At 35.4% G+C, this 21,473-nt stretch overlaps 1 protein-coding gene across 4 annotated transcripts in view; it reads left to right on the top strand.

The window, feature by feature from the left end:
* Nucleotides 1-21,473, top strand: part of LRBA (LPS responsive beige-like anchor protein) — a 793,918-nt gene that overhangs the window by 197,700 nt on the left and 574,745 nt on the right. For all 4 annotated transcript variants that reach the window (XM_032148169.2, XM_032148179.2, XM_032148174.2 and 1 more), the window contains 3 exons: nt 9,521-9,654; nt 18,192-18,270; nt 20,140-20,273. In XM_032148169.2, the coding sequence (XP_032004060.1) occupies nt 9,521-9,654; nt 18,192-18,270; nt 20,140-20,273 (347 nt within the window). The remainder of the gene's footprint in view (nt 1-9,520; nt 9,655-18,191; nt 18,271-20,139; nt 20,274-21,473) is intronic.

The raw sequence follows: 21,473 nt of genomic DNA, 5'->3' as shown, positions 1-21,473 counted from the left end.
TGGTAAGCTATTGATTATTGCCACAATTTCAGAACCTGTTATTGGTCTATTCAGAGATTCAACTTCTTCCTGGTTTAGTCTTGGGAGGGTGTATTTGTCGAGGAATTTATCCATTTCTTCTAGATTTTCTAGTTTATTTGCATAGAGGTGTTTGTAGTATTCTCTGATGGTAGATTGTATTTCTGTGGGATCGGTGGTGATATCCCCTTTTTCGTTTTTTATTGCATCTATTTGATTCTTCTCTCTTTTCTTCTTTATTAGTCTTGCTAGCGGTCCATCAATTTTGTTGATCTTTTCAAAAAACCAGCTCCTGGATTCATTAATTTTTTGAAGGGTTTTTTGTGTCTCTATTTCCTTCAGTTCTGCTCTGATTTTAGTTATTTCTAGCCTTCTGCTAGCTTTTGAATGTGTTTGCTCTTGCTTTTCTAGTTCTTTTAATTGTGATGTTAGGGTGTCAATTTTGGATCTTTCCTGCTTTCTCTTGTGGGCATTTAGTGCTATAAATTTCCCTCTACACACTGCTTTGAATGTGTCCCAGAGATTCTGGTATGTTGTGTCTTTGTTCTCGTTGGTTTCAAAGAACATCTTTATTTCTGCCTTCATTTCATTATGTACCCAATAGTCATTCAGGAGCAGGTTGTTCAGTTTCCATGTAGTTGAGCGGTTTTGAGTGAGTTTCTTAATCCTGAGTTCTAGTTTGATTGCACTGTGGTCTGAGAGACAGTTTGTTATAATTTCTGTTCTTTTACATTTGCTGAGGAGAGCTTTACTTCCAACTATGTGGTCAATTTTGGAATAGGTGTGGTGTGGTGCTGAAAAAAATGTATATTCTGTTGACTTGGGGTGGAGAGTTCTGTAGATGTCTATTAGGTCCACTTTATGTAGAGCTGAGTTCAATTCCTGGATATCCTTATTAACTTTCTGTCTCGTTGATCTGTCTAATGCTGACAGTGGGGTGTTAAAATCTCCCATTATTATTGTGTGGGAGTTTAAGTCCCTTTGTAGGTCACTCAGGACTTGCTTTATGAATCTGGGTGCTCCTGTGTTGGGTGCATATATATTTAGGATAGTTAGCTCTTCTTGTTGAATTGATCCCTTTACCATTATGTAATGGCCTTCTTTGTCTCTTTTGATCTTTGTTGGTTTAAAGTCTATTTTATCAGAGACTAAGATTGCAACCCCTGCCTTTTTTTGTTTTCCAGTTGCTTGATAGATCTTCCTCCATCCCTTTATTTTGAGCCTATGTGTGTCTCTGCACGTGAGATGGGTTTCCTGAATACAGCACACTGATGGGTCCTGACTCCTTATCCAGTTTGCCAGTCTGTGTCTTTTGATTGGAGCATTTAGCCCATTTACATTTAACGTTAATATTGTTATGTGTGAATCTGATCCTGTCATTATGATGTTAGTTGGTTATTTTGCTCGTTAGTTGCTATTGTTTCTTCCTAGCCTCGCTGGTCTTTACAATTTGGCATGTTTTTGCAGTGGCTGGTACCGGTTGTTCCTTTCCATGTTTAGTGCTTCCTTCAGGAGCTCTTTTAGGGCAGGCCTGGTGGTGACAAAATCACTCAGCGTTTGCTTGTCTGTAAAGTATTTTATTTCTCCTTCACTTATGAAGCTTAGTTTGGCGGGATAGCAAATTCTGGGTTGAAAATTCTTTTCTTTAAGAATGTTGAATATCGGCCACCACTCTCTTCTGGCTTGTAGAGTTTCTGCTGAGAGATCAGCTGTTAGTCTGATGGGCTTCCCTTTGTGGGTAACCCGACCTTTCTCTCTGGCTGCCCTTAACATTTTTTCCTTCATTTCAACTTTGGTGAATCTGACAATTATGTGTCTTGGAGTTGCCCTTCTCGAGGAGTATCTTTGTGGCGTTCTCTGTATTTCCTGAATCTGAATGCTGGCCTGCCTTGCTAGATTGGGGAAGTTCTCCTGGATAATATCTTGCAGAGTGTTTTCCAACTTGGTTCCATTCTCCCCATCATTTTCAGGTACACCAATCAGACGTAGGTTTGGTCTTTTCACATAGTCCCAAATTTCTTGGAGGCTTTGTTCATTTCTTTTTATTCTTTTTTCTCTAAACTTCCCTTCTCACTTCATTTCATTCATTTCATCTTCCATCAGCGATACCCTTTCTTCCAGTTGATCGCATCTGCTACTGAGGCTTCTGCAATCTTCGCATAGTTCTCGAAACTTGCCTTTCAGCTCCATCAGCTCCTTTAAGCCCTTCTCTCCATTGGTTATTCTAGTTATCCATTCTTCTAATATTTTTTCAAAGTTTTTAACTTCTTTGCTATTGTTTTGAATTTCCTCTCGTAGCTCAGAGTAGTTTGATCGTCTGAAGCCTTCTTCTCTCAACTCATCAAAGTCATCCTCCATCCAGCTTTGTTCCGTTGCTGGTGAGGAACTGCGTTCCTTTGGAGGAGGAGAGGTGCTCTGTTTTTTAGAGTTTCCAGTTTTTCTGCTCTGTTTTTTCCCCATCTTTGTGGTTTTATCTACTTTTTGTCTTCGATGATGGTGATGTACAGGTGAGTTTTTGGTGTGGATGTCCTTTCTGTTTGTTAGTTTTCCTTCTACCAGACAGGACCCTCAGCTGCAGGTCCGTTGGAGTTTACTAGAGGTCCACTCCAGACCCTGTTTGGCTGGGTGTCAGCAGCGGTGGCTGCAGAACAGCGGATTTTCGTGAGACCACAAATTCAGCTGTCTGATAGTTCATCTGAAAGTTTTGTCTCAGAGGAGTACCCGGTTGAATGAGGTGTCAGTCTGTCCCTACTGGGGGTGTGCCTCCCAGTTAGGCTGCTCAGGGGTGAGGGACCCACTTTAGGAGGCAGTCTGTCCGTTCTCAGATCTCCAGCTGCGTGCTGGGAGAACCACTACTCTCTTCAAAGCTGTCAGTCAGACAGGGACCTTTAAGTCTGTGGAGGTTCTTGCTGAGTTTTTGTTTGTCTGTGCCCTGCCCCCAGAGGTGGAGCCTACAGAGGCAGGCAGGCCTCCTTGAGCTGTGGTGGGCTCCAGCCAGTTCGAGCTTCCTGGCTGCTTTGTTTACCTAAGCAAGCCTGGGCAATGGCAGGCGCCCCTCCCCCAGCCTCGCTGCTGCCTTGTAGCTTGATCTCAGACTGCTGTGCTAGCAATCAGCGAGACTCCGTGGGCACAGGACCCTCCGAGCCAGGTGCGGGACACAATCTCCTAGTGTGCCGTTTTCCAGGCCCGTTGGAAAAGCGCAGTATTGGGGTGGGACTGACCCGATATTCCAGGTGCCGTCTGTTTCCCCTTTCTTTGACTGGGAAAGGGAACTCCCTGACCCCGTGCGCTTCCCGAGTGAGGCAATGCCTCGCCCTGCTTCGGTTCGCGCACAGTGCGCTTCACCGACTGTCCTGCACCCACTGTTAGGCACTCCCTAGTGAGATGAAACCGGTACCTCAAGCAGAAATGCAGAAATCACCCGTCTTCGGTGTCGCTGGGGCTGGGAGCTGGAGACCGGAGCTGTTCCTATTCGGCCATCTTGGCTCCACCGACCTGTCTCTTTTGAATGATTTACCTTGCTGCATTTTATAGCAAAATTGTTTTGTAACAGTGGAAAGTTGGTTTTTATAACTGCCAATCTATAAATGATTGGTTACATGTATTATTTTTAAAAAACATAGTAAATAGTATGCAGTCATTAAAGAGTAAAAGACAGAACACTGTATAAAATGATATTGAAGATATATATTTTTAAATGAAAAAAGCCGTGTCTGGTATAATTTAGAATTTGCGATTCTTTTTTATTTATTTATTTTTTTGAGATGGTCTCACTTTGTCACTCAGGCTGAAGTACAGTGGTGTGATCTTGGCTCACTGCAACCTCACCTCCCAGGTTTAAGCGATTCTTATGCCTCAGCCTCCAGAGTAGCTGTGATTACTGGTGTGTGTCATCATGCCCAGCTAGTCTTTGTATTTTTAGTAGAGACGAGGTGTCGTCATGTTGGCCAGGCTGGTCTCAAACTCCTGGCCTCAAGTGATCCAAAGTGTTGGGATTACAGGCATGAGCCACTGCACCTGGCCTCAGTTTTTGTTTATTTTATTTTTGAGACAGTGTCTTGCTCTGCCACCCAGGCTGGAGCTCACTGCAGCCTCAAACTCATGGGATCAAGGGATCGTTCTTCCTCAGTCCCCTGAGTAGCTGGGACCAACATGTCCAGCTATTTAAAAAGTTTTTTGTAGAGATGAGGTGTTGCTCTATTGCCCCGGCTGGTCCTGAACTCCTGGCCTCAAGCGATCCTGCCGCATTGTCCTCCCAAAGCATTGGGATTCCAGGCGTGAGCCACTGTGCCCTGTCTATTCTCAATTTTTATAATTTATTTAGATTTGTTAGTGTTAGATTGAGTACTCAAAAATATGTGAGGCTATACTTCTAAATTTAATATATGTTAATATAGTTACATTGTTTACTAATGATCAAAATTTTATATATTTTAGCATTTATTTCTCTTTTAAATAGTGTAGAAATTAAATTTGTGCCTTACTGATGTCTGCAGTGAGTAGATCATGAACATATTTAGGAAATCATACTTAGGTGTAATACATTTTAAGGGGTTTATTGAAATAGAAAACAACAGATAATTTTGATGGTAGCATTTTCCAGGATGTTCTGTAGAATTTAACATGTCTGGTATTCATTTAACAGTCTCTGATGGCAAGGAAACTGCTCTGTTTTTTACCCCCTTTTTTTTCTTAGTTAGAGACCCCTTTTTAAAAACTTTCATGCTGCCATGGGCTAGTGGAATATCTTTGGGAATTTCAAAGCATCCCTCTGATCATGTATTTATCTCAGGAATGCTATGTCAGAAATCACAACTCTCCTCATATCTTAAGTATTATCAACTTCCAAGGAATAGCTGGAAAGTTTAGAGTAACAGCTGCATGAATAAAACCTTGCTGAAAGGCTGCCAGGTTGTGGGCCTTTGTGAATGCAAAGGTGTTTGTGTTCATTCCCATGCCAAAATTCTTGCTCTTATCTAATTTGAAGATCCTCTCTGATGATTAGTGAATGCCAGGGATTTATCTTGATAAAGTTCAAGGACTGGTTTGGCTTTTCAACTGGATCCTTAGGGACTAAAGTGGTAGGCTGAAATGCTCTTTTTTCCTTTAGTGAACTATTTGCATGTTAAATAAAATAACATTTGTGTGAGGGTTTGTGATATTTGAAACGGATATAATACTGAAATGGAACTTCTCAACTTTATTGATCTGGAAGGCATTGTTGCTATTTGCCTATTGCCAGTAAATTAAAAGAAACTTTGAAATGAGTATCCCTTGTTCAGGGGAAAAAAAAAAAATCCAGCAACAGTATTTTCATTTGTTCTGTGTGGGACTTTAGGAAAATTACTTCTTTCTCATTTGTAAAATTAGCATAGTAGTATGTACTACTAACCTCAAGGGTTGTCATAAATTAAATATGATAATTTGTGTATGTTCTTAAGCACAGTGCCCCACAAATATTAAGTATTCATAGTGAGTTCATAAAGAAAAAAATGATAATAACAATTTTTATCTCTTTAATATTTGGTTTATAATTGACAATTTGGGATAGCTTGCATAATTGGTTATCTATCTTTCAAATTCCTTACGCTAAAAAGTTTGAAGCACTTTCTGCTAAAATTGATGTAGATATAAAAAATTCCAAAAATTGTTCTTAAACATTAAAAAAGATTTCAATTTGTTTCTTAAATAGAAACTTAAGCTGTAGCCTGAGAAAGATGCCAGAAATATCCCTAGCACATTGCCTATCATGTAAAGTCTCAGTTTTGTCAAATGCATGTTGCATTTTCCTCTGTGTTTTCCAATGCATTGTATAAAAAGATAATATTAAATGCTTAGTTTTTGCATGATCAATCTTAACTATTGGTAAGTTTAAAATTCTAGATTATTTTTGTAAACTGTAGAACATGCTTTACTAATTTAGATTTATACTTATATTTAACAAGATAAACACGATAGGTTAAAGATCTCTGTTGAAGATTTTAGTCTTTTACACTGAAACTTTATAATAATAATGAAAATGATTGGTAAAGACAATGAAAATATTTCAAAATCTACCTACTGCTTAATGTCCTTTTAATGGGATCATTGTAACTTTGATTTTTCTTTGTTTTTGTATAGCCTTAAGCTGAAGCAATATTATGTTAATTCCTTAGAATTGATTTGAATCAATCAGCAAATTTGGAAATTGATTTTATTTCTCTATTATGTACTAATTATGTAGCTATATGAAAGAATGCAGCTCTTTAAAATTTATGAGCAGATATATTTTTGTGATTTTATGGTAGTACATAAATAATTTTATATGTTAGAGATCTTTATTAGTGTTGCTTATAGATGATTCTAAAATTATGTTTAAATGTTAATATGATTGTGGTGATAAATATACAACTTTGGGAGCATACTGAAAGTCTCTTAATTGTATATTTTTAGTGAATTAAATGGTATGTGAATTATATCTCTAAAGTTTTAAGAAAGGTCAACATGGGGAAGCAGTTCAAATTCGAGGCTCTGGTGTTAGATAAACCTAGATTTGCATGGTAGTTCTACCATTTACTTTGGTTATTACTTTACCTTTCTGAGGTTTATATTTAAAATTTCTAAAAATTGAATTAATACGTACCTTAGGATTGTTTCGAGAATTGAATAATAATTCTTGGCATATTGTCAGTGCTTCATTTATCTTAGCTGCTATTAGAATTTATAATTTTATATTACCTAACAATCAAGCAGGATTAAGAAGAAAGCATCTTGGCAGAGGAGGCATATATACAAAGGGTTGGAGTTGTGAAATGACACAACATGCCTAGCAATCGTAAGAGCTTGTTGAAGAAATGTGTGAGGAACATGTAAAATGTAAATTCATGTAGAAAGCCGTACTTCTGATCTATCATTCCTGACAATAGGTGAAAGATCTTGGACAATAAATATTTACTGAACTGAATAAAAGAATAAGACCTTATTTGTGACTGAAACAACAGCAAGAGGCTAAAGGATTAGAAATGAAGTTTGGTTCTTTTGTTGTGTTTAATTAGCCATGTCATCTTGAATAAATAGGGATTGTGCATATTTGGAACAGCTGTAGTAAATTCTGTTCTCTTATCAGTTTTCCAGTGTTTTATTATGAAAATGTTCAGACATACAGAAAAGTTGAAAGAATTGTACAGTGAACACCTGTAGACCCATCACTGAGATTCAACAATTAGCTTTTAGCTCTGTTTGCTTCACCGTGTATCCATCAATCAATCTTATTTTTGTAATGTACTTCGAAGTTGTAGACATCAGTTCACTTCACTCTTAAATATTTCAGCCAGCACGCAGCTCTCTAACTGGAGATCAATACAGTTTTTTTTTTTTAGCTAAAATTTACATACAATGAAAGACACAAGTCTTAAGTGTACCATTTGATGAGTTTTGACAAATTTATACACTTGTGTAACCTCAAGTCCCCATCGTGATATCATTGGTCTTGAAAGTTCTCTTTCCCAGCCAGTTCCTATTCCTATCCCCCAGAGGCAATTATTAATTCTGATTTTTTTTTTCTACCATAAATTAGTTTTGCCTGTTCTGGACGTGCATGTTAAAAAAAAACCCATAAAGTATATACTCCTTAGTATAAGACTTCATTCAACGTAGTGCTTTTGAGATTCATCCATGTTGTTTGTTACCTTTTCATTTCATTCATCAGTAGTTTGTTACCTTTTATTGATGAATAATATTCTATTCTAGAAGCATAGCACCATTAAAAATTTTCTGTATCTGCATAAAGGACATTTGGGCTATTTCCAGTTTTTGCCTATTATAAATAAAGCCTGTATGAACATTATTGTATACATATTTTGTGGACATAAGCTTTCTTGAGGGAATTCCTAGAAGTGGAATTGTTGAGTCATAGCATAGATAGGTATATATCTTACATTGTGATTATAGAAAAAGCAATTGCACTTTTCTAAGTATTCTTTTCTATTGCTCCATTCAGTCCTTACTTATTGTATGAGTAAACTAGATCTTGCTGGTTCTTTCTTTTGTGAACAAATGTGAAAATAAATTCTTCATATTTCTCCACCCTCCCCTGCAAAAACATTGCTAGAAGACAGTGATTTTCTTAAGCAATGGGTTTTAAATTTCTCCCTCCAGTAGGAAATACACAAATTACATTTTGCATTGTTTTTGAAGGTACCACTAACACACGTACATACACATGTTCGTGCGCGCACACACACACGCACACACAGGTCATATCTACTCCCCCTTAAGTAAATAATCTTCATCTGATATAAGCTGCCATGATTTAAGCATACCATTTTGGATTGGGGGCTCAGGTGGCTGTTGCTTCTATTTTTTAGCGTATAGTTAACATTGGCAGTCACCCTTATAATGATGTGACACCAGCTACCCTCAAGTACATTGAATAAGCCATGCCTAGCACAAGAGAACTTGATTTAATTGGCAACAGTGTTTGCCCTCACATGATAGGCACTGAAGTAAAACGAAACCTATTTTGCTTTGTGTGTGTGTTTTTAAAAATAACTACAAAAATGTATTATTAAAATACTGGAATTACATAATTTTCACTTTTGAATGCATGTATAGGGATCAAGTACCTAAGTTACTTTGTTTAGAAGCTGAATACTTTAAAGCTATTAAGGGAATACTTGAAGCTTGCTGTTATAGTACTGTCACCAAAAGATGTGATTAAATAAATTGAATGTTGAAGACTTTAGGCTTATGGTTAACACCAGGTAATTAAAGTAAGCACTGCTGTGGGGGTGCATTATATATCAGCTGTCCTCTTTACCTCATTAACTGAGTTTTTGCATGTTTATGGAGCCAACTTCAATTAAAAATGCCTTTTAAGTTATGCCTAACAAGGTCTTTTAGTTACTGTTTGGTATAAAGTATTACATTTTAATTGAAATTAGTATATCATAAATACCTATGTTTGAATAATATACAAGATAAAGAACTTTGATTATTTGATATTTTTGCATATGGTTTTTATTCCTATGCATTACTTTTTTATGTATTATCAAAAATATAGTCTTTGGGGTTTAAAAATGAAAAACTGGGTTGTATACATGTTAGTAAATTGCTTATATCTACTTTTTTTTTAAACTTACAAGATTTCTAAGGTTTTATTATTTCAGATTAGCAGTGCTTTACAATTCTTGTGAGAACGTTGAATTTTCTGCTTTAATACTTTTGGTTATATTTTATTTGTTAGATAATTAAAGATGATCCTAAGTTTTAAAAATACTATGTGGTAAATATAAGCTTAAATGTTAAATAGATTCTTATATTTTCATAGTGAAATGCAGATAAATATGGACAGTATTGAAGAGATTTCATGTTGGGTGAAAAGTCTAAATTGTACATCAAATAGAAATAAGAAAGAAAATTAGAAAAATAAGTTAGCTACCTAGTTTCTGTTTTGAAATTCATGTAATTAATTCAAGAGATCAATTTGTATCTTTCAGTCTGTTTACTTTTTTTTTTATTACAGAAGTGTCATTGTTGCAGCAAAAAAGTCAGCAGTCTCACCTTCCACACTTAATACAAGCATACCTACCAATACTGTCAGTGTGGTTTCTTCAGTAGATTCAGCCCAAGCCTCAGATATGGGAGGAGAATCACCAGGTGAGTTAGTTATCAGTGATTTCAACAAAAATGTTTTTAGATCTCATTTTAGCAAAGCTTAGGATTTTTGAGTAACTTAAAATTTGGGGGCACATTAGAAACCGTTGTGCTTTTATACTGTTGATTGTTTACTACTTTTCTGAATAAATTTGAATAAAATTAAAAGAAATTAAGTCAAGGATTTCGGTATTTTCTCCACTCAAACGTAGTAGTGTGTGGTAGATTAGATGCTGCTAGTTGGGTAGATGAGTGCATGGATGAATGATAAGATTCATAAAAATACTTTTTTCCTTTATTTTCTTTCCCGGCACTTAAGAAGATGTATATAAATAGTGGCCTAAATAAGAAAGTCTTGTTGACATGTAATCTTTTAACATGGTTACTGGTTGTCAAATATTTATATAGTATCCAATACTTTGATTTTTTTTGGCATTTTTTTTTTGAATTAGAGACTTGGAAAGGAATGCTGGTCTGAAGTGTAGCATCATTCTAACAATGGTCTTACTGGTTCAGTTCCTCCTATAGCAATTTTATTTTTGTCCATCTCTCCTTCTACATTCTTTCCATGTTTAAAAGCATATATATGGATAAAAAATTATTTCCATGTATAAAAGCATATATATGGATGCAAGATCCTATACGTTGATGGGAAGCTTAGTGGTGATACTGGGTAAACTTGAAGAATGTGTAGTATTAAAATGACCAAGTATAACAAAGGGGATGTTACTATATCAGTGGTTTTCTTCTGGGTATTTTGCTGTTTCTTAAAGTTAATAACAAGATATTGCACCCACCAAAACACTCATCCTGTGATTCTAGGTTGAGATTGATGAAAAATAAAGGAATTTTGAAGGAATGGCCTGGGGGATTATATTGAGATCAGAAATAATGCTGTTACTTCTTTTGGGATATCTCAGGCCAGGGTTTACCTTCTATTCCGCAAACTGGCAGAATTTTACTTTATTTGGCAAATTGGCACATCTTGGAAAGTTTCGTTCCAAACTTGATGTTGCTACTGGCCAGTAGCTGGGAACTTTTTTTCCTTGATGTGTACTATGTAATCATGTATCCTAGAAACAAATACTATGTTTATTTCTTTTGTCTTTTCTCTTATTTGTTGTTGTACTTGTGTTAACAAAAGTATATTTTATCAGAAGTTTTAAACCTGTTTAATTTTTTACAAATTTTATAGTATTTAGTGATAAGAGAAAAATGTTCCAGTAGGTTAAGTAAAAGAAAGTTATATGCAATTCTTTACGTACCATATAATTACAACCAAGTGTCTTATCTACCTTCTTTACATGGTAAAAGCAAGAAAATGTATTATGAAGTCATTTGGATCTCCGGGAAGTTGGGCTACTAGCAATTTTGATTTTTGAAATTTACTTTAGGTGGTATTTCTAAAATTTAATTAATAGTCTTTTATTATTTTTATTCTTAGGAAAAATAGTGATTAGAAATTTTTTTCTACTTTGAAACCAAAAGCTGCAGTGGTAACAGAGTTTTCTTGCCTTGCTTTTTATTTTATAATTTTTTTCAAAAATTAATAGACTTTATTTTTTAGATGAGTTTTAAGTTTACAGGAAAATTGAGTTTAAAGTACAGAGAATTCTCAAATACCCTGTCATTCTCTCCCTCGCGGTTTCTCCTGGCCCAGTGAGAATTACAAAGGAAAATGGGCATGAAACTCTAGCAAATTTTTCATCTTTATTGTTCCATTATACTCGGATGCCTCTTTTTTTTTTTCCTTTGGAGAAGAAATAATTTGGTAATTCATTTAGAGCTGGGTATGCACATTTCTGCTTCTCCACCCCCATCCAAAGTCCTTTAAAAAGAAGACTCAACTCTGGTTTTTCTAGAGTAGTCCCTTTTGTGAAAAGTGGAATAGTTATTAATATCTATGAAATGATTTACATGCTGTCTTTTAAATTCAGTTATAGTAAATTTTTCAGTAACATCCAAAATCAAATGTAATTTCAGAAATTCAAAGTACATTGAGTAAAATATTTTCTCATACTGCTCTCTAGTTTCAGTTTAGGGAACAGAGTAAATAGGACTCTGCTTTGAAGTCTATTCTTTAAAATTTAAGTCATGGAGTTTTCAGAAGAGATAAGAAACAGCTGAAACATATGGGTAATATTTTACAGGTAACAGTATTATACATTTCTCTCTGAAGCCATTGTATTTTTTCCAGTAAATTCATTGTAATTTAAAATATTCACTTTGAAAAACTGTATGCAGAATTACAAAACAATTTGCTATCTTGAAGACTGTTATATTTATTGGCAAAATCTACAAAACCCTGTACCATTGATCCAGCTCATAATGTATCTTATTTTTCTATTGTTTAAATTTTGTATAATTTGTGATGGAGTTTCTCAGATAGTTACAATTTCTTTTTTCCATCTTGAGCTAGAATTTTAAACTGTTTTTCCCCTCCTTAGCCCCCCCCATTTTAAAAAATATAGTTATTCCTTTTTCAGTTATTTAAAGTCTTCCTTGTGATGATGGTCTTTCTGTTTACCATTTGTTTTGGTTTCCACATCTGACTCTTCTTTTTCCTCTTTCACTGTGCTCCTGTTACTGTCATATGGGTTCTCCTATTCAGTGTATTGCTTCTATTTTATTCCATTAATTGATGCCATAAACATTACTGCCTTGATAAGAAAAATCTAACCTAATCTAGTGTTTTTGGTTGTCCTGCTTCTTACTCTTCTGCTGCCCCACTTTACATGCTTTTGCCTACTATACTTGCCCTTGTACTTGTTAAGTACTCATTTTCACGTGGAATCCACCCCAACCCCCCAAATAGTTCTCTCTCCCTTGTCAATATTTTTTTAACTGATAAATTTTTGTTTTCTTTTTGGTGAGTCTCTTGATTTAAGTTATTTGCCATTAAAATAAGTAGATAAATATATAGATGGTACCATCTTAACAATTTTTTGACTTTATAATGGTGTGAAAGCAATACGCATTCAGTAAAAACTGTACCTCAAGTATCTGTATGACCATTCTATTTTTCACTTTCAATACAATATTTAGTAAATTATGTGATATATCTAATACCTTCTTATAAAATAGGCTTTGTGTTGAATGCATTTGTGACTTAGAATATAGATGCTCCTTGACTTATGGTGGGGTTACATCATGATAAACCATTGTAAATTGAAAATATTGAAAATTGAAAATGCATTTAATGCACCTAACTTACCAAACAGCATAGCTTAATCTACCCTATCTTAAATGTGCTCAGAACACTTACATCATCCTACAGTTGGGCAAAAAATTTACTTGGTAGAACATAGGAAGTTTCTGCTGTGACATTCGTATTTTCTGTTACATATTCACATGATATCTTCAAGGAAATTCCCATTTGTGGATATTTGGAAATTTTGATATCAAAATGAGACACATTTTACATGTGGTACAATTAAAGAGAAACTAATACTAGATAGATACTAATCACAGAAACAGAGTTAAAACTTGCCAGCTTTATATGAGGTCAAAGCTTTTTATATGAAAATATTATCACTGAAATAATTTTATAACCCATGAAAATTGAGAATTTGCATTTTGAAATAGTATACATTATTAAGACTATAATTAACATACAAAGCTTTTTTGGTGTACAAATTTCAAATTTCAAATTTTAATTTGAATAGTATACCTTAGCTTATGCAGCATTTTATCAACCAAAAGGACTAGTCTAAGAGCAACAATTGTATTTTCTAATTAATAAGTATTAAAAGATATTCATCAGAGGATGAGGCATATCCTTTGTATATGCATATTTTCAAAGAAAATAAAAGTGAAAGTGATTTTAGTAAATATATCAAAATCTGGAAATTTTATAGTCACCAGCAAAGATTTGATTACCTAGAATACAGTATCCTTTCTCTTTTCTTTTTTCTTTTCTTTTCTTTCTCTTTCTTTCTCTCTCTCTCTCTCTGTCTCTCTCTTTCTTTCTTTCTTTCTTTTTTTTTTTTTTTTTTTTTAACTGAGACAGGGTCTTTCTTTGTTTCCCAGGCTGGAGTGCGGTGGCACAATCATAGCTCACTGCAGCCTTGAACTCCTGGGCTTGAGTGATCCTCTTGCTTCAGCTTGCCAAGTAGCCAGAACTACAGGTGTGTGTCACCATTCCTGGCTAATTTTAAAGTTTTTGTAGAGACAGGGTCTTGTTCTATTGCCCAGACAAGCCTTGAAATCCTGGCTTCATCCTTCCACCTTCACCCATATCCCTTCTTGTATGTTAAAATATCATTACTTTTTTTCCAATATGCTGTTTCTCTATACTGCAAAGCATAAATGAATAAATCAAAATTGAAACTAGCTCAGTAAAGGAACTAAGTATACTGTTCACTAATGTATATGCCTGGTGTTTGCTATTTTGCAAAATTTAGTAATTCTACCACTTACTAGAATATTAGTATGTTTATCAGAGCCGTATACATTATTAATTAGTACTTTTTTAATACTAGGGAAATATTTGAGTCATAACCATCTTTGCTTTGTGTAAGATTTAGGCCAATAGGCTTATTTTTATTCATTCAATAGGATTTATTTAATTAGTTTTTACTGGACATACAGACTATCCCTGGCTGAATTAACTGGTTCAGAAAAGAGAGAGAAATGCAGTGCTAAAGTGTTTAGGGGTTAAAAATTGGCATTTGTTTTAATTATTCTTTATTGCAAGGGACATTAGTTATTTAGACCTGCAGGGACCTTAAATAAACAATTGCCTACTCCCCAGATAGATGCTAGACAGATGATATATTTGCATTTTCCTTTTTGTTCTTTTGAATGTCTGGAAAACTGTCAGTTTGAAGGAGCCAGTTTATCAGCGCTAGGATAAGGAAAAGATAAGTGAGTATCATTCCACATGTTGGAGGTAGCTTCTGCATTTATGTATTTGTGATCATTTGTTGGAAATATTTAATGATAATTTAAAACAAATTGATTGGAAGTTTATATTTTTATCTGAGTTGAAAAAATACAGAATGTGTTTGGATATTACATTTTTTCCACAGCAGGAATGGAGGACAACCTAGTGTGAAATTACTGATGTATTTAGTTTATTCTTTCATGTGATTTTTTTCTTATAACTATTGCTGGTTAATTTATTATCCTTGTTGGTAAAGTGTCTTCTTATGACTTAAGACACTTTGTAAAAAATCTCTTTCTGCTATATTCTCTTTTAGAATTGAAAATTGGCATTACTTCTAGGGTAGTATGAGGAAATAATTTTTGTCACTGCTTTATTTAGAAGCAACAATGTTGCTTTTCTTTTTCACATTTCTAATACGCATTTCTCATTAAAATTAGTATCATTTAGCACAGTGGGCAGGGTGTGGTGATTTACACCTGTAGTCCCAGCACTTTGAGAGGCTGGGGTGGAAGAATCACCTGAAGCCAGGAGTTCAAGACTAGCCTGGACAACAAAGTGAGACCTTACCTCTACAAGAAATTAAAAAATTAGCTGAACGTGGTGGTACTCAGAAGGCTGAGGCAGGAGGATCACTTGAGTCCGGGAACTCAGGGCTGCGGTGAGCTGTGATCACACCAGTACACTCCAGCCTGGGCAACAGAGCAAGACCTCATCTCTTAAAACAAAAAACAAAAAACAAAAAACCCAATAAACCAGTTAACACAGTAAAGGCTAATTTTGCCTAAAGCCTCATACACACTCTTTTTTTTTTTTTTTTTTTTTTTTTCCCCCTAAAGTCTCATACATACGTTTTTTGGGGAGGGATTTATTTTTTCCATTTCTGTTTTTAAGTAAATGGGACCTTATGTGTTCCTTTGTATTAGCTTCAGAAAAGCTCAAGAAAATCCATCAATAATCCTAATAGAGAAAATGTCTGATACGTTGCAATAAAAATGGTCTTCAAAAACTATCACCAATTAAGAAAACAAATATTTAATTAATCACTGGTAACAGTCAATGACCCACTGTGATTCAATGACCCTATGGTTGTCAAGAACTTAGAAAATTGCAGGTGTCATTTACTGAGTGTAATAAAGCCATTGGGTCTGTGAAGTACTTTACTGAGTGTTGTATATGATTTTAGGATTGGACCTGACTCTTAGGAGTGCCGGATACCAAAGGGTGAAAAAATGTTTTTGAACTTCCCTGGTCTTGCCCTCTAATTTGAAATTTTATTGTGAAAAATACAAAAATAGCAATATTTTTATGATGAAATGTGAGTTGATATTTATGCTTTTAAAAATTGTCACAATGGGCTGGGCATGGTGGCTCACACCTATAACCCTGGCACTTTGGGAGGCCAAGGCCGAAGGATTGCTTGAGACCAAGAGTTCGAGACCAGCCTGGGCAACATGATGAGACCCTGTCTCTACAAAAAAAAATAGAAAATAGCCAGGTGTGGTGGCATGCACCTATATTCCCAGCTACTTGGGAGGCTGAGGCAGGAAGACGGCTTGAGTCCAGGAGTTCAAGGCTGCAGTGAGCTCTGATCACACCACTGCACTCCAGCCTGGATGAGAGAGCAAGACCCTCTCTCAAAAGAAGAAAAATAAAAAATAATTGTCAGCATGATGAAGTGTGTGCTTTAGCTTCATTTTTAAACGAATCCTATGCTTCCTGACCACCAGTCACTTGGTTAGAGTTTTTAGTTACAGTTAGATCTCAGTTGAGCAGGATGGTCAGGAAGGCAGGACTGTAAGCAATACAAAACTTCTAGTATAAAGAAAAGTCAACTTTGATTATCAAGGGAATGGGAAAGGAAATATGTTGTGGAAAAGAAAGATTAACTACAGTTAAGTTCATTTTGTACTAGATATGTGCTCACTCTAAGAGGTGTGCTCAGTAGTTATCCAGAGGTTAATTGTGGAAGATTGCTGCATTGCCCGCTTTCCAAAAGGAACCAAGCTTGTTGGGGGGTCAAATTGTGTAGATTTTTGGATCCTTAGATTTGACTGAGACTTGGTAATCAGAACTGAGGGTTATTGATCAAGTACTGCCTAAAAACCAAGCATGTTTCAGGAAAGCTCAAAATTGCCTCAGATCCTTGCTGTTTTTTAATCAGTTATATCCACAAAACCTCTGATTAGGTCCTGGCTATGCTTATCTATATCCAGAATTAACTTTATTTGCCTTACCAAAAAGAGCACGTTGAATCAGAATGCCTAGATACAATTGAAGTGAGCTTCAGGAAGTTCTGGGAGTGGTGTGAAGCAGAGGGAAGTATTGTATTGTACTGTACTGTACTGTACTGTGTTGTATTGTATTGTATTGTATGTATGGGATCACAGGCACACACAACCATGCCTGGCCACTTTGTTGTATTTTTAGTAGAGACAGGGCCTTGCTATGTTTCACAGGCTAATCTTGAACTCCTGAGCTCAAGCAGTCCTCCTGTCTTGGCCTCCCAAAGTGTTGGGATTACTGGCGTGACCCACTGCACCTGGCCAAAAATGGCAATTCTTTTTTTTTTGAGACAGAGTCTCACTTTCTTACCCAGGATGGAGTACAATGGTATTTGATCAGTGGGAGCCCCTTCAAGCATAACTAGATGTTTCAAACTCATTTTGTGCTTTTCTTCCACAGATCTCGAATCAGCCATTTCTTTCTTTTAGTGGAGTATAGTATTTAGAAACCAAGATCTGGACACCAAATGTTAAGATGCTGCTGCTTCCGTGTCCTCTTAGTGGACAGAGCTAGAGGCGGTGTGTGTGTTTGTGTGTGTGTATGTTTGTATATAAAAGTCTATAAAAATATATACCGTCATTCACATATTATTTCCATCTCTTTATTGGAACCATGAATTCATATAGATATGAATTCTACAATTCTCAGTTTTCTCTTTTCCTTGAATTCCCTCCTCACACTGGCTCCACTAATTTTCTCTGGGCCAACACAACCTCCAGCCTGATGCAGATGCTTTCCTTGATGTGCTTCTAATCATTTTTGGACTGAAAGATTCAACAGTCTTTGGGAAAGAGGGCCTTTATTCTCTTTAAAGCATAGTGTTTTTGTATTTGGGGCATAATGGGAAAATAACTGATAATAGTTGTGATACAAGATTACAGATTCTCAGAGGTCTAGGCTTCTAACTCTGATTACATTTATTGCTGCAATTTAGTCCTTTAGTAGTGATTTGATAACTGAATAAGGATAGTTTTCATGGTAATGGAAGTTTAAAGCTAAATTTGGAATGTAGCTGTTTCTGTGTTTTTGCTATATTAAGAAAATGCTTTTACTTGTAACTTTCTGTTGACACTTGGTGTTGAGTAGAAGGAATTGTGAACCTTATTTAGGGAGTCAGAATTTACTTTTCTCTTTCTTCTTCAGCTCATAGATAGAAAGATTGCTCTGGCATGATAATTGAGCTTGTAGCTGAGGTTTGTATATGAAAGGATTTAGTTGTTAATTGTTAGATTTTAATGTTATCCAAATAGTAATGGACATAAAAATACGTTATAATGCTTTTATTGACTGGTATAATGACATTCTTTTTATTTAAATCTTCATATCTAAAAGCAGAAAATTCCTATAGATGGTTATTTTTCTTTTATAGGCAGTAGATCATCTAATGCAAAATTGCCCTCAGTTCCAACAGTTGATTCAGTTTCACAAGATCCAGTTTCAAATATGAGGTATTTAAGCTACTAACTTGAATATTGTGATTTATACCTTTTGATGACTTTTTAAGCTATCTAGGTTTATTTTACTTCATTTCATTTCATTTCTTTCTTTCAACATATATGACATTTAGAGGCTTGGGAACATTTTAGAAGTTCATTTTCTTTTGAAAGATTATAAGATGTACAAGTCATTTCATGATGTACAAGTCACTTTATGAGAAGTGACTATTTGTGGTAAAAAATAATTGCTGCATGCATAACAAATATTTACGTAAGCTAATGACTTATGTTTCAAATGATTGCAAATTGAAAGTGTGGAATTTGTTGTTTCTCTTCTATAAAATGCTGATATTGGCCAGGCGCGGTGGCTCACGCCTGTAATCCCAGCACTTTGAGAGGCTGAGGCAGGTGGATTACTTGAAGTCAGGAGTTCAAGACCAGCCTGGCCAACATGGTGAAAACCCATCTCTACTAAAAATATTTTTAAAAATTAGCTAGGTGTGGTGGTGCACACCTGTAGTCCCAGCTACTCGGGATGCTGAGGCAGGAGAATCACTTGAACCCAGGGAGGCAGAGGTTGCAGTGAGCCGAGATCGCACCACTGCACTCCAACCTGGGAGACAGAGTGAGACTCCATCTCAAAAAAAAAAAAAAAAAATATGCTGATATAAGTGATAGCCAATCAGCCAAAGGCACAATGATACTGAATTGTAGATAGATTTTTATTGTCACTTACCTTGTTTAATTAGGTTTCAGAGTTTAATTTCGAATGCTTTGAGTGTATTTTCCACCACTGGAGACTTAGTGGCCAGAGAGTCCTTGATTTTCTTTACCACAATTGGGAAATCCATTAGACACTACAAATGTAGGTACTTGAGTGCTTCGAGTATAGCTAGTATTTGTGATACTATTCAGGGATAACAAGTTCTATGAGTTGTGTAGAAGAAAATAGTATTTAGAGCAGTGCCTGTGAGGTGATGGTTATTCACAGCAAAAATTTATATATGTTTGTGTTGATAGTTTCAGTAGCAACTGCTTTCTTGGTAGTACGAATAGGAAGTACTCCTAGTGTGAATAGTAGATAACTAATGGCTCTTTATGTATATGTTTAATTTGTAAGTTAGAAACTAAAGCTGTGGATATCTTTGAATTTTCTGAAATGCTGGGGACCTTAAAAAAAACCCTCATTAAATGTATCTGTGTATGTATATATGAGTACATGTATATATAATCACAAATATATATTAATATATTTTTATATATTTATAGGCACATTTACAACTATCTCAGTTTATTAATAAATATAACTATCAACCAAATGATAGTTTTGTTATAATGTGCCTATAAAGTATATTATTTTCAGGAGAAAAATCATTCATATTGCATTAGAAAGGAATTATTGACTTCAATAAAAAAGAACTGCTTTTTATAATTTATAAGCACTCAACATCTGTTGAGTCTGTACTATATGCTGTAACTGTGAATTTTAAAATGAAGTCATGGTTTTTGAACTCAGTGTGCTAATGGTTTAGTGGTAAATGGAAAAATTTGTTGAAGACTTGATGAGAGTTTATTTAGATTATAATGGGCCTAAAAACAAACTGCTCTTAACTGGCCAGGTGAGACTTCTAGTAAGTACTGATGCTTGGAGTGGTTGTTAACCAGGTTGTTTGTTGGAGATTGTAGGGGCAAGATAGATCAGGATAAAAACGAATATTTCTGGCAGAAGGACTGCTATGGATGGCAGTAATGTCTCTTTAGGTGATTTTTAATTTTTTAAATAATTATGTATATATATATGGAAATACATCATTATTTTCAAAACGGGAAAATTGAGACAATCTGTTGAATAGTTCAAGTAACTTAATGTCTTTTCATTAGTATTACAGAGAGGCTTGAACATGCTTTGGAAAAGGCAGCACCTCTCCTTCGTGAGATTTTTGTGGATTTTGCACCTTTTCTTTCTCGGACACTTTTGGGTAGCCATGGACAAGAACTGCTTATAGAAGGAACAAGTAAGTGGTTTTTCTTTATTTTATTTGTACGTATTTATATTTCAGGATTAAAAACTTACATGGATAATGAAATAACATGGAGTTTCATTGTTTAAGTGTTGTCAGCCTTTGACAAGGTTTCTCATAGTCTGTATCTTTTGAAGAATGTGTCACATGCTTATTATGTTGTAATCTTCAAGATTTTTATCAGTGATTTGGATGAAGCATAGAATTATGTGTTGAACCAAAGAACTAAGACTTTTTTTTTGATACATTAAAATTAACTTTGAGAGCAAAGAATTGGAGAGACTAGTGTCACAGGATTTTACTTGAACTTAGATCCATATGAACAACAATGTATTGCCACACAGATAAGGAATGCATTATTAGTAGAATTCTGTTTTACAAATAGAGATAACAGCATTTTACTCTATACTGCTTATGTCATTCATAGATTCCTGGGTCTCTTCTAGGTAGTGTACTTTGAGATTGTCAAACTAGATAGGATGCTGAGGTAGGTTGCTGAGGGGATTGGAAACCATGCTATTTATGGAGTGGATGAGGAATAATGGGTCCTTTCCTTTCCTTTCCTTCTTCTTTTCTTCTCCCTTCCTTCTCCTTTCCTTTCCTTTCCTTTCCTTTCCTTTCCTTTCCTTTCCTTTCCTTTCCTTTCCTTTCCTTTCCTTTCCTTTCCTTTCCTTCTCCCTTCCTTCCCTTTCCTTCTCCCTTCCTTCCCTTTCCTTCTCCCTTCCTTCCCTTTCCTTCTCCCTTCCTTCCCTTTCCTTCTCCCTTCCTTCCTTCCTTCCTTTTTTGTTTTCTTTTTGCGCATGGAGCATTGCCATGTTCTGAGTGCCTTCGAATGTTAAAGAGAGTGACTTAACCAAGTGAAAGTAGATTTACCGTAAATTTCCTCAGAAAGCAGATAGCAGTTCAGTAGAGGATAATTTCTTAAATAATGAGTTTAAGAGTTTATCAGACTGAGTTCAAAATACCAATCTTCATCTTCGTACCTAGGATTTATTTTTTATTTTATTTTGTTTGTGAAGAGACAGAGTCTTGCTTTGTTTTGTAGGCTGGAGTGCAGTGTACTGGCAAGATTGAGCCCTACCTTGGCCTTCTGAGTTGCTGGGATTATAGGTGTGAGCCACTGCACCTGACCTCATAAGTAGGATTTTTTAAGGTGAAGCTACAGGGCATTTTATAAATGATGATATAGAATTA

The sequence above is a fragment of the Hylobates moloch genome, unplaced genomic scaffold (genome assembly GCF_009828535.3).
Source record: "Hylobates moloch isolate HMO894 unplaced genomic scaffold, HMol_V3 SCAFFOLD_3, whole genome shotgun sequence".
Taxonomy (NCBI): domain Eukaryota; kingdom Metazoa; phylum Chordata; class Mammalia; order Primates; family Hylobatidae; genus Hylobates; species Hylobates moloch.
Note: the sequence above shows the minus strand (reverse complement) of the source record. Positions and strands in the feature narration are given on the sequence as shown.